The sequence below is a fragment of the Prionailurus viverrinus genome, chromosome A2, assembly GCF_022837055.1.
Source record: "Prionailurus viverrinus isolate Anna chromosome A2, UM_Priviv_1.0, whole genome shotgun sequence".
NCBI lineage: Eukaryota > Metazoa > Chordata > Mammalia > Carnivora > Felidae > Prionailurus > Prionailurus viverrinus.
In genome coordinates this window covers 65032857-65046444 of record NC_062562.1, presented here as the reverse complement: position 1 = coordinate 65046444, position 13588 = coordinate 65032857, and the positions used below count along the sequence as shown (strand labels likewise).

At 54.0% G+C, this 13588-nt stretch overlaps 1 protein-coding gene across 1 annotated transcript in view; it reads left to right on the top strand.

Annotated features, from left to right (window-relative positions):
- The window catches only part of DDC (dopa decarboxylase), an 84633-nt gene that overhangs the window by 8333 nt on the left and 62712 nt on the right, over positions 1-13588 (top strand). The window contains exon 2 of the mRNA XM_047849002.1: positions 11779-12007. Coding sequence (XP_047704958.1) covers positions 11807-12007 — 201 coding nt within the window. The 5' untranslated portion in view covers positions 11779-11806. The remainder of the gene's footprint in view (positions 1-11778; positions 12008-13588) is intronic.

Here is a 13588-nt window from a genome sequence, read left to right as displayed (position 1 = left end):
ACAAAGCATTAGAAAATATATCTTGGGGTGCCTGGGTGGCTCAGTCGGTTAAGGGTCCGACTTCGGCTCAGGTTATGATCTCAAGGTCAGTGGGTTCGAGCCCCGCGTCGGAATCTGTGCTGACAGCTCGGAGCCTGGAGCCTGCTTCGGATTCTGTGTCTCCCTCTCTCTCTGCCTCTCCCCGGCTCATGCTCCGTCTCTCTCTCTCAAAAGTAAATAAACATTAAAAAAAATTAAAAAAAAAATACAGAGAGAGAATGAGAGAGAACAGGGTTTTGAATCCCAGGAACCTGGCTCAAATCCTCACCTTCCAGGCTTCTCTCTGATCTGGACTAAACTGATGGCCCAGGGCTGGCCTGAAGGCATCCTCCTGACTCATCTTGCCTACCCTGGGTCCTTCCTCGACCCGAGAAAGAGCCAGGGAGGTTGCAGTTTCCCAGGGGGTTGCCTTGAGGGTGTGCAGAAGTCCGGATCGAACACAGAGCACTGGGAACATAGAGCCCTTTCTTTCCCTGTGGCCTCTTGCCACTGGCCCCTGCAAGGTTCCACTGCGTCCTTTGGCCCTGGGCTGCCCCCACCCAGCCCTCAAGTCTGGGGTGGAGAGCAGGAGGGCGGGAGGGGTTGCAAGATGTTGCTGCCGGGTAAATAGGCAGAGCAAGCCGCTCTGATTGGCTTTGGGGAGGCGGACACTGTCTATATAAATGGTGATTGCATCCTCTGTGCCTTTTAACTGTCACGGAGGAGAGGAGAGAGAAGGCTGCCTGTGAGTACTGCTCTTTGTCCTTAGAGCCTGGGGTCACCAGAGCCCCTGGAGAATTCCAGCTCCTGGATGGCTGTGACCCTGGGGTGGGGTGGGAGTGGGGGGCTGGACTTGGCTTGTTCATTCCAGCCTGGTTGATTTCCTCTGGCCGGGACGGCTTGGCATCGGGCGGTGGGCCGGTGGGGCACACCAGAGGGACTTTTTATTGAAATGGGTGCCAACCTAAGTCACCTGCCTTTTTGTGTGTCTCCGAGCAACAGGTCAGGTAAAGAGACAGAAACTTCGGATGGTTTTTTTAGCCGGTGTTCTCTGAGCCGTAACGAAGTGAGTGGAAATGAGTTTCCGGGCTGGTTCGTGGTGTATGTGGAGCCCACGGAGGCTGGGGTGGGGTGGGGTGGGGAAGGAGGACCCCGTCTGCATGGCAGGCAAAACACGTCCCCCCACCCCCAGGCTCCTGCCCTCAGTGCCAAGGACCGCTAACAGTCCTCCCTCAAAATGCTTATAAACACCGGCTCTGATGTTTGTCAGCGGCCCCCGGGGAATACAGTAGGCGGTCAATAACGAGAGCTATAGAATTAATCAGCACGCCAACTGCAGGTGGGAATGCCACTGCCCGGGATGTATTATTTTCTCTGGTTTCTGAGGGACATCCGAGCAAAGGATATGAGTCCCCCCCGCCCAATCCTATTCTTCTCTTAAAGGCTTCAAGCCCTGGGTGCTTGTGCTTGGTTTCTCATTCATATCAGCAGGATCTCACCTCCGGAAGAGAGCGAAGGCTAAGGTCCCATTGCAACATCAAAGCTGGTCTCTGTGGGTTTCCAGGGTGCCAACAAGACACAGGCTCTTTCTGCCCGAGGGTGGCCCGTGAGGCCCCCGGGCAAAGACAGGTGACATCTAGGACAGTTAACATGGAGGCAAGCTGAGGAGGGCGGTTCTGAAAGGGAAAAAATCATGTCCTTGACTGTGGCCGCTCCCTCTCTTCTGGGCACGCGATGGGTGTGCCTTGGGCAGCAGCCAGTTTGATGATAATAATTACAAAAAAAAAACCCCACAAAAACCAAAAAACCAAGATCCTGCCAACCCCCTACAAATTCAAATAAACGGGTGGGGGGTGGTTATTTATGTTTCCCCCTCTTCAAGGTGTTAATCCTTCTGAAGGTTTTCCCCTGTGACGTTTGGAAACTCCGTTTGCGTCTGGTGGCGAGTTTGGGGAAAGACTCCAGGAAAATTAAGAGTCTGTGGATATCTTATTTATTTAAGTTTATTTATTTACTTTCGAGAGAGAAAGCACAAGTAGGGGAGGGGCAGAGAGGGAAGGAGGGGGAGAGAGAGAGAGAGAGAGAGAGAGAGAGAGAACCAGGCCGACTCTGAGCTGTCAGCACGGGCACGGAGCCCAGCGCCCGGCTTGAACCCACAAACCGTGAGATCATGACCTGAGCTGAAGTCAGACGCTTAACCGACTGAGCCCCCCAGGCGCCCCACGGCTCTGTGGATATTTGAGGAGAGAGGTCCTGAAATTTTCAAGGTGCTCATCCACGTTTCTGGACGGGGATGCTCGGGCCATGAGGGGGCCGTCGGAGGGACCCGTCCGGGCTTCTGAGTGCACACACCCGCGAGTAAAACTACCTGTGAGCCGTGTGGGCTTCCCTGAGCCCTCTTCCTCCTTTCCAGAGCAGGGATAGTCTTGCTACTTTGCAAAGCCATCGTGAGGATTGAGAGCACAGAGTTTCAGTGCTCACGCCGGTGCCCTGTGTGTAGTGACAGTCTCAGCATTTGCTCGGGAGCACGGGGGACCGCAGATCTGGTATAGCCTCTGCCCGTTTCTGTCTCAGCTGGGCTGAGCCCAGCTGGGGGCTCAGGTGAGACACCGCCTATCACACGTGGTGAACGGGGAACACCCAGACCACACTCTGGGGGGGGGGGCAGGCGCTGCCTCCCCAGCCTGGCCCAGAACCCCCTCTGGGTGGGCACAGGGAGGGGGCCGTGCAGGAGCCTATGGCCACCCGGCCACAGAGGTCAGGGGAGGAGGCTGGCTTCAGCATCAGAAACGCCAGCACCCGCTGCTCCCGTGATGGGTTGTATGGCCGTGATCAGGGGCACCAGCCCCCCTGAGCCTTGGTCATGCAGCAGCAGTAACACTCTGGGCAGGATCATCGACATTGCTAAATGACAGAAGGCATATGACAAATTGAGCAGAACTTAGGCAACAGAGATTCATCTGGTTTCTCAGAACATAGGATGTGGCAACTCAGGGGCAGCATTTTCTGGGCTTTGAACTCGGGAGAACCTCAAACACAGGTTTCTTAGCAACACCGGGGACAGGCCAGCGGCCACCCCCCAGGAGTAATGGGGAGTTCACAGTGAATTCAGGACTCAGGATTTACCACTGAACTGATTTGTGAGGGGGGGGGGGGGATGGAGACTTCCCAAACAGTGCCAAAACATACTGAATTGACTCACAGTGGCAGGTGTCATATATTTGGAATAGATGATAAATCAATATGTGATGTGGCCATGGGATGTGACCGCTGTAATGAAAAGAAGCAACCAGCTAGAATGGCACTGAATAGTCTCAGGTCTATGGAAAAGGGCAGATGGCCGTGGCCTTTTGTGAACTGCTAATGTGGCTGCAAGAGAGTAAGAGGAAAGGGGGTGAGAATTTTAAGGGGGAGGAGAGGAGCTTTCCCTCAAGGAAGAGTTTCTTCTGGAATTGCACTGAAATAAAATGGAAAACGAGGGGAGGTAGTTCAAGTTGGACTCACTGGCTCTTTCTTGCATAAAACCGTTTAATAGCAAACACAGAGGGTATTATGCTAAGTGAAATAAGTCAGGGAAAAGACAGAGATCATATGATTTTACTCAGATGTGGGATTTAAGAAGCACAACGGATGAACACAGGGGAAGGGATGGAAAAATAAGATTAAAGAGAGAAGGAGACAAACCATAAGAGACTCTTAAAAAGAACAAATGGGGGGGGGCTGCTGGAGGGGAGGTGGGGGCATGGGCTAAGTGGGGGATGGGCATTAAGGAGGGCACTTGTCGGGTTGAGCGCTGGGCGTTGCATGTAAGTGATGCATGACCGGGTTCTACCCCTGAAATCATTATGACATTATGTAATGACATTATATATTAACTAACTTGGACTTAATTTAAAAAAACAAAAAGTTGGAAGCAGAAACAGACGTGAACAAATGAGAAAAGCTAGCGGAGACGGGGTGTTCGTGCTTGCCAAGGCTGATGGCGGGTGGGTGACGTTTCTGTGTCATCCTGGGTCTTCCGGAAAGAAATGGGCAATGTGCAAAAGAACCGAACGCCTTACACCTCCTGATTTCCATTCGGGGGTTGACATCTCTGGGGGACAAATTCAGTAGGAAAAGGAAGCGACATGCCATTTTTCACGGCAATGCCACCTTCACGCAGACAAGGGACAGAGCACGTGGGAGGTGGACAGTGTTCAGGGACACCGTGAGCCCTGCCCGGCAGGTGTTACTAAGAGGAGAGTGTGCACTTTTTTTTTCTTTTTGTATTATGACCAAATAATACACGTACCTTGATGACAACTGTACGAATTACCTGAGGTCAGGACACCGTAATAATATCAACAGGTTTGTGGCCAACATGTTTTTTTCCCTCTGAAGTCGCGTAGGGTATTCGATTTCTCAGTTGGCTGTTTATTACGTCGTGATACGTTTGCACAGGTGTAGGTGGAAGCAGCAGTGTCTGACCACGGGACTAAAAGTGAAATCATGGCACGCATGGCTGCTATCCGTACAGAACTGGCAGGCCAGGAAAACACTTGGACAGGTGTTCTTTAACCAGCGCATGATCGAGAAGCCGCTCAAAGTTCCCTCCTCTTTCCCGTCCAAGGAGCGAGGCCGTCCCCGCAGCTGGATCTGTCCCGGGTGGGGATTTCCTCCCATTTCTCCCACGCTGCGCTGGGGTTCTGTCACCGCCAGATATTCCGAACGGGCCGGGACTCCTTTCTCACGTGCTGATTTCCCACCATCAGTGGCAACAGATGGCAGACGCACACAGCCTTAGAGACTGCCCGCAGCGTCCCGCGGCCCTGCCCGGTTGACAGGGGAGGGAGCAGGTGCAGAGAGACCAGGAATCTGGTGTCAGTGGCACAGCCTCTTTACAGCAGAACCAGGACTCAAGCCCGTCTACTCTGATCCCGGATGCACGTTCTTTCTCCTGCCCACGGCTGCTAGGGAGGAAGGGCACAGCCCGTGGAATTGCAAGTTGAAAAACCCGATTCTGCACAGTGTAGCAGGGCAAGTCTCTAAGGCGGGCCGCGCTGGCCAGACAGGAGGAAGAGGCTTCCTGGGCAACCGAACTGACCTGGTAGAAAGCCCCCTGCCCGGCAGCTCAGGGCCCTTGCCAGATTAATGATTATGCAGCCTGCTTAGAATTCTCAGGATCACTGCCATCCAATAAACTGAAGATGCGGGGGGGGGGGGAGGGGGGAGGGAGGGTCAGCCTCCAGCAGAGAGCCATGGCGTGTGTCGTGTCATGACCACCAGCTAAGCCGGGGAGGCCCCGTGCGAGCTGTCTTGATCCCTACGGCCTCTGGGAAATCTTTACTGGGAGCTCAGAGAGAGGAGACCGGTTTCCTGAATTTTAGTCCCACGTGTTTCCGGGTTTGTCAAGCCCTACTCTGGCCAGGGCTGTTGGGGACAGGCCGAGCCCGTGTCTGAATCCACTACATTCATCAGGGACCAGGTCAGAGTGCAGGGCCCAGCTGTGTCCCTAGCCTCTCGGTGCCAAGGCCTGGCCATGTGCTCCAGTCATGGTCATGGTCCCAACGAGGTTATTGAGAAGATTAAGAAGAGAATAGACGCTAAGAGCTTCCCACGGTGCTTGGTACCTGTGAGCTAATATAGATGCTGACCATTCTCTAAACCAGGGAGAGTCCCGGGCACCTGGTTGAGCGTCCGACTTCAGCTCAGGTCATGATCTCACGGTTCGTGGGTTCGAGCCCCGTGTTGGGCTCTGTGCTGACAGCTCGGAGCCTGGAGCCTGCTGTGGATTCTGTGTCTCCCTCTCTCTCTGTCCCTCCCCTGCTTGTGCTCTCTCTCTCTCTCTCAAAAATAAATGTTAAAAACAAACCAGTGCAAGTCCCTCTTTCAACAAGGACACCCCAATTTACATGGAAGTAACTGCACGTGTGGAAGACAGAGGTGTGTGTGTAACAGGGAGTACCAGACTTCATTCCTGGAACCGCAGGGAAGGGCGCTTTGGCGTGAAGGACGGAGTGCTTGGAAGGACACAGCTTTGTGCCTGAGCTTTGCCACCACTAGTTTCACATCTGGGAAGGGCCCTGACACCTCTGAGCCCTGACCTTTCACATTTCCCACCTGCAAAACTAGGGCGGCTCTGAGCACGGAGCCTGACGCGGGGCTCGATCCCGTGAACCACGAGATCATGACCTAAATCGAAACCAAGAGGCGGATGCTTCATGGACTGAGCCACCCGGGCGAGCCCCCACCCAAACCCCTATTTTTTTAATAAAAAGTTTTACCTGAGCGCCAGCTCCATATGGGGCGTGTATCTCCCAGGGGCGCTCCGAGGTGGGCATTTTCACCCGGCTCCTTTGTGCCGGGCTGAGAGGGAGCCTCGGGAAGGGCAAGGAGATACCGCGGCATCTCTGTGACAGAAGAGGTGACCTCGGGGCCCCTCGGGGGCTTGTTGGGGTGCTTCATGTGCTGCATAGTCCCTGAAGAAGATGCTAATTTAAAGGACGTAAAGCTCCCATGTGGCTTGTTAACTAGAGTCCTAAGAGTTACAGAGGCGCGTTCGGGGTCTCTTTTAAGGCAAATTGAGAGCTAGTCGCCCTTATTGCTGGAAGGCTCTCATTGCTAGAAACTTCCTCATGCTCTCGGCTAGAAGCGTTCCTCATGTTGGCTGGATGTATGCTCTTGTGCCCACAGAGAAAACATTCGTCAAGGAACCAGGTGACTCGGGAAAATCTGCCCAATTACTTTTGTGCCCACATTGATAGTGATGTACTTGGGGGAAAAGAGACAAAACCGCATGGGCCCGGAGGCAGAAGGGTTTGTTTGTTCGTTTGTTTGTTTTTCATCGTAATTATGGTTCGTTTTCCCTAGAATAGTATAAAAAAATGTAAACCCTTCATTGTATCAAGTTTCCTGGAAGGTCAGGAAAGGTTGACTGAGTGCCCAGCCCCCCGGGGTTTGAAAAGACCATGGTTTGGGAGCACCAGCAGGTAGGACCACGGACAGACACAGCACCTTGTCCCGGCCCGTCTCCAGCCCTCCCAGAGGGACGGGCACCCCCCGGCACCCCAACTGCGGACTTGGTTGGTCCTGTCAGTTCAAGTGCATCATCACTGCAGTCCCACGGGTGCCCGGCCACCCTACCCTGTACCTGTGAGACACCGCCTAGGGCCTGGCTTGGGTTCTGGCCAAACCACCATGGCCAAGGCTGATCCGTGGTCTGCAGGGGCTGCTGGGGCCAGAGGAGAGGGAAGCTGAAGTCCAAGGTGAAAAGTCAGGGTCTAGGCTGGGGAAATAGAGTCGTTATTGAGGCTGGAGGGCCAGAGGCTAGGCATGACCTGGACATTAGGGACGCAGGTGGGGGTGGGTCAGGGTTTCTCGGGGGAGGGGCCCATTGTTCCTGGTCAGGGTTTCTCGGGGGAGGGGCCCATTGTTCCTGAGCAATTGTCTCTTGTGGCAGATACGAGGTCATGGGCTTGTGGTTACAGCTGTCTTAAAGGTAGAGAGTAGGGTACCATATATCATATTTCAAAACCCAAATGTTTAGAGGGCCAGAAGATTTTCCATTCATCTGCTCATGTATTCCTTCATTCATTCCTCACTCAGCAAGCATTTGAGGCCAGGTCACTGGCCCTGGGTCAGTGATTGGTTCTGAGAAAGCAAAAAATCAACAGCTGAGGACTGTGCGTGGAGAAGCCCCAGTTAGCAGCGGATGTCAGAGGAACGAGAAATCACAAAACCAAGCAACCCCTGGCTCAGGCAGGAGGCATGAGGGGGAGCAGGGGGCTCATATCTTCCTGAGTGTGTGGGGCCGGAGCTGGGCACTGACCCAGGGGCTGGGGAGTCAGAAGTTCAGGGATAGGCCGGGCTTGTCCGCACGCAACACAGCAGGGATGGAGGCAGCCGGCCAGCCCTGTGATCGGCTTATGTCCACGGAAGAGCTTCCCAGGGCCAGGAAAGACATGAGACACAAATTCTGTCATTGTCTACACCTCCCAGCCAATATTTGCCCGGCTTGGGGGCATGAAATATCAAACCGCTTCAAAACGAGCACAAGATTCTCTGTGGCTTTGCACTAAGAGCCTTCTGGAGAGATCTCAGGGGGACACAGTTGGCAAGTAAGTGGCAAAACGGCTGGAAAATAGCGACTGGCTCTCATCTTATGGGTGGAAGAGGACGATTTCTTTTGGGGGCGAGCCGGGGTGTGTGTGTCTGTTTTTCCTGAGGCATCTCCTGTTGGCCGTCCGTCTGTGCCATTTCGTTCCCACTGGAAAGGAGCAGCTGATTCTCCGAGAACCGAAGCATCTTTCCCCATCCTTCCCAGGTCCCCGTGCTGGGTCTCTAGCTTGTGCACGTGCCTCCGCTCAGCAGTGCAAGTGCCCCGAACATTTACTTCACAAGGCATTTTTCGTAGTCATTAGCCCAGGACGAATCATAATGGCAAAGATACTGAGATTTGATTACCTAAAAAGTGAAATCCTCATAGTCAGAAGAAAATTACTAGCAAAATTAGGTCAGACAAAAAATGAAGAGAATGTCTGCAAAAGGTATCACCGACCTGAGGCCGAGCCAATTATAGTAGAGCTTTTGCAATGAAATGAACAGGGGCGCCTGGACGGCTCAGTCGGTTACGTGTCTGACTTCAGCTCCATGAGCCGGTCCATGAGTTCGAGGCCTGCGTCAAGCTCTGTGCTCACAGCTCGGAGCCTGGAGCCTGCTTCGAATCCTGTGTCTCCCTCTCTCTCTGCCCCTCCCATGCTCATGCTCTGTCTCTCTCTCTCTCTCTCCTCAAAAGGAATAAACTGTTGAAAAACAGTCCTTTGAGGTAGTGCTGTTACTGTCACGATTTTTTTTTTAGATGACATTTGCCACTGTGGCACTTTCCACCAGGCAGTGCAGCCAATGACACCTGAGTCAGAGGCCTTTGGCTCTCAATCCTGCCATGTTGGCCAATGGGTTGCACCAGCCCTTTCTCCTAAGTCAGGGGAAAATGGGAGCGACCCAAATGTTCACGGTGGAAGTGCATTGTGAATGTAGCACAGACAAGCTGTGAACTACGATACAAGCGTGAGAAATCACATGGTAGAAAAACATGTATCTACATAGGGCATGCGCTCATAATTGCTCAGCGAGAAAGCAAGCTGGCAGAAAGGTCTGCAAATCCATACAGTTTTAGTTGAATTCAAATCATGTCAACCTGAACTCCTTTGATCCGGGGTAAAAACCAAGTTTTATTCTCTGTGCAGTATTTGAGATAATCAGCCGCTCCCAATGAAAAATGAAGTTCAAAGCCTGCAGGGCCAGGGAATGATAAACCGGAAGATGAAGCTTTGTGGCTTTGCACTCAGAGCCGTTGGAAAGTCTGGCCATGATATTCTGGATGATAAGCAGAACCTTCCTTGGCCCTGAGCTTATGAAACGCAAAGGTGTGCTGGGACTTTGGGCGATCACTGTGGTTTGTTCGCATTCACTCTTGCTAGAACTTGGAACCTTACTTTATATCGCAGTCACTGCCACTCGTTCACTAAGGTAAAAAATATATCCCCAAATGATAACACAGATGAGGGTTTGTTCTAACAATCCGTCTTGAAGGGAGCTGGAAACTTCCAACGACATCCGTTGGGCCGCTCATGCAGTGGGGAGCACCGTGGAGAGAGCACCAAGGAATGGAAAGGCACCCTCAGACTGACTCACCTCTGCTAAGATGCCCTCCTGGCACGAACTTTCGTCAGGCCTCTGTGGGCGTCTTCGTTCGTGCTCACTTCGGCTTGCTGAGCCCAGGTTTATCGAGGAATCCTGCTAGCCAGCTCGTCGAGGAAGGCTCCACCCTCCATATCTTCTTCCCCCACCCTGGACACCATGCCAACGTGCTCTGAGGAACGTTCCATCTACTTCCTACCTCCCTGTCGGCTGTGAGTCCCCACGTGTCCTGGTGCATTACGAGCTAAGCTCTGTCTCCCTCCCCCGTTGCAGTAGTCTTGAAAAAAATCTTCTTGCGTTTAACAAGTGTCCAGGGAATCATTTCTCTTTACCACCTTTTACCTCATACAAATTGTCAAAAAATAAAAAAATAAAAAAAAAATCTACAGACACCCAGCACGGACCGCAGGCAAGAATGGAAGAAGTTCTGGAGTTGTGATCCCAGGTTCACCGCTGTGCTTTGTGCAGAGGGCCTAGAATCACCCCCCATCCAGCACTTGCTCCCCTGGGCAAGTCAGTCGTGAATTATAAAGCTTTCAACTATGGACGGGATTCAGAAATGCACCCCTTGCTCAGCACACAGTGGTCTCTTGCAAATACAGGGAACATTCTGGAAGGACATGCATCAGAATTCCGAGGGGCGGGATTCCGGGTGAATAGTTTTCTCTGTGTCGTCCCAGTTTCCTGCTTTGATCTCATGTGTGCAAATTCACCTACTTGCTAAAACCCGTCTGTAGTCCCCAAATCAACGCTCCTGGCGCTTTCCTGACCACTCTGAACGCGCACGCGTGTAGCCCGATGACACACTTGAGGTGCTCGGTGTGGTTGTTTCCCGCTGGGGTGACCCGCCCTCCGCCTTCCTGTGTCAACCAGGGGTCTGTGTTGTGCGAAACCTTTTGTGTTATTAACGCTTCTGTGTTATTCTTGGTAGTGCCGCCGTTTACAAAATGGCTCAGAGAGAAGGTGCTGGAGTTGGGCGTAGGGGTTCTCCATGTGCAAGGTGCCGTGCGCCTTCGGGAGAAAACGCCTGTGTTAGGGAAGCTTCGTTCAGGTATGAGTTACAGAGCAGCTGGCCATGAGTCCAAACTTAGCGAATCAATCAGTGTCAAATCCAGTGTCTCTAAGAAACACATAAAGGGGCGCCTGGGTGGCTCGGTTGGTCGAGCGTCCAACTCTTGGTTTCTGCTCAGGTCACGATCCCAGGGTTATGGGAAGGAGCCAAGAGGAGCCTGCTTAAGATTTCCTCTCTCTCTCCCTGCTCTCTCTCTCTAATACTATATATATATATATATATATATATATATATGTATGTACATTTCTTATAACATAATTATATAATGTGATGTATTGATTGGTTGACAAATGTGACCCGAGACGCAAGACCCTCACCCTGCGTTTCCCCTCGGGAACGGTCCCGTGTTCTCTAATTCAGTGTCCACGGAGACTTTGTGGAACCTAACTACCACGAGTACCCAGAATCGCCCGCGTTTTACTGACATGGTGAGGGAGGACAGCACTGTGTTTGAGAAGCAGGTTGCATACAGGAGTGCGGTCCCTGCTGGGCTGGCATCGTAAGGAAGCAGACACTAGCTGATGGGAACTTGCGCCCCCTGGGCTACGGGCCGAGGGCCTGACGTGTGCCGGGAGTGCACCTCCACGCCTTCCTGAGGGGTCGGCATTGCCATGTGTGTCTCTCGTGCGGGCAGAGAGGCTCAGAAGGTTACGCTCGCTTGTCCCTGTCCGCTGGCTCGCAAGGGTCGAGGCCGGACTCGGTGGGTCGGTGGTCGTCATCAAGGTTGGGATGGGCCAGGAAAACAGTGTGTGCTTCCCGCCCCTTTCACTGCCGCAGATGATGAAAAGTCGGGAGTAGCTGGCAAGCGGTAGAAACAGTGGTCTGCCGCCGTGTCCAAATCCGGTGGTGCGTCCACCCATCTGGACACGGAGGGAGGTGCTCCCGACCCGGGATCTGGGGGTTTCCATCGCTGCCCAGGCGGTCCTAGCAGTCAGCTTGCTGGTAACTGCCTGACCCCAGTTGAGAGGCCATCCTGTTTGCTAACTGATTTATTTTCTCTCGCGGTGAAGGTCCTGCCCCTGGCGGAGCCCACGCACCATGAACTCAAGCGAATTCCGGAGGAGAGGAAAGGAGATGACGGACTTCGTGGCGGACTACTTGGACGGCATCGAGGGACGCCAGGTCTACCCCGACGTGCAGCCTGGCTACCTTCGGTCACTGGTCCCCTCTACTGCCCCTGAGGAGCCAGACGCGTTTGAGGACATCATCAATGACGTTGAGAGGATAATCATGCCAGGGGTAAGTGTGTCCTCAAGGCTGGAAGAAGGGAGGGCTAGCCATGAGGTAGCACCTACTGGGCACGGGGCAGGTCACACACGCCTGAGATGGATGTTCCTGCACTCGCTCTGCAGACCTGCAGACGGAGTCCCCCCCACCCCCACCCCACCGGACCTCACCTCCTTTCCCTGCAACCGCACAGAGCACTGGGAGGGCTAGAATCCCACCCAGGGACCCAGGACCTTGCACTGCCCAGCGCGGCTCTGCACACTGAACGCCCCCTTCATACCAAGACTTCACGTTCCGCTGTCTCCCACCTTCCCCATGGATGGCATGTTTGTGCCCCCAGATTCCTGTGCCAAAGCCCTAACGCGCACTGTGATGGTCTTAGGAGTGGGGCCTCTGGAGCGCAATTAGGGCTCCATTGGACCCCGAGGCGGGGCCTGGGCAAGGAGGAAAGGCCAGGTGAAAATGTGCCCAGAAGGCGGCCATCCGCAAGCCCGGGGGAGAATCCTCCCCAAGAATCAAATCCGCTGGCCCAGCCCCAGAAGCAAACCTCTGTTGTCTGAGCCGCTCAGCCCCCAGGTGTTTGCACATTTGGCAGGAGCGCCCTCTCGGCCTGACATTTAACCACACCTCCCCTGGAGGGGCTCAGCGTGTTTGCACAACCTCAGGGCGAGATCTGGGATCCTGCACTTGCCTCCAAGCACAAATGTCAAAGGAAACCCCTGGGAGAATGAGAAGTGAGCAGCGGGTCTGAAAGAGGCACTCTCGGTCTTGAGGAGCAGCCCTGCCCTGGGCCAGTGGCCCTGGGACACACTGGCTTCAGGGGACAGGGGTCTGCACAGAAACAGATGCCTCCCACATCTCCAGTGAAATAAATATGTGCCGTCTGCTAAACACAAGAATATTAGGAATGTGCTTCAATCTGAACTTCCTTGAAAACAGCCACCAGGGCCCTATGTCCTCCAAAGGTCAGATGACTCACACGCACGTACCAGGGGCTCGGGGTGGGACCTGACCTGGGGCTTACAGGGGGCAAACAAAGTCATTCCTGTCCTTGGCCAGGTGTCCGGGCCGGCAGGGAGGGCACCCAGGGAGGGGCCTCCACAGGGCACTTATCAGTTGCAAAGGCATTGACTTAAAAGAGAACATAGTAGCATTAGGTTAATTTCTTTCCTGGCCCGGAGTGTTTCCTTCTTTCTTCTGATTCTTCAAAGAAATGAAAATGTTTGCCGGGCCCCTAAAATTTTCGTGGGGCCTGGACACTGGGCCCGTCTCAGCGCCACCACCAGCCTCGGTTGCCTGACCGCCACCACCCACCCCCAGGCTGGGGCTGTGCTCAGCTTCTCACTCGCTCCAGACCATCTACCATCTTTCACCGTCCCGCCGGCTGGCTTCTCCGTGGCTCTGCTGAGAGCCCCCGGCCACCCCCGCCCCCACCCCAGGCTGAATCGCCTCATTCTCCCCGGGCTCCTGCTGCTCGTGTCCGTCCCTCCACCCCTCAGCGCTCCAGGCGCGTCCCCACAGCCCCCTCGTCCTCCTCAGGTGCTCGCCTGCGCTCAGCATGCAGACGTGGGGTGGCCTTGGTGGCTGTGGGAC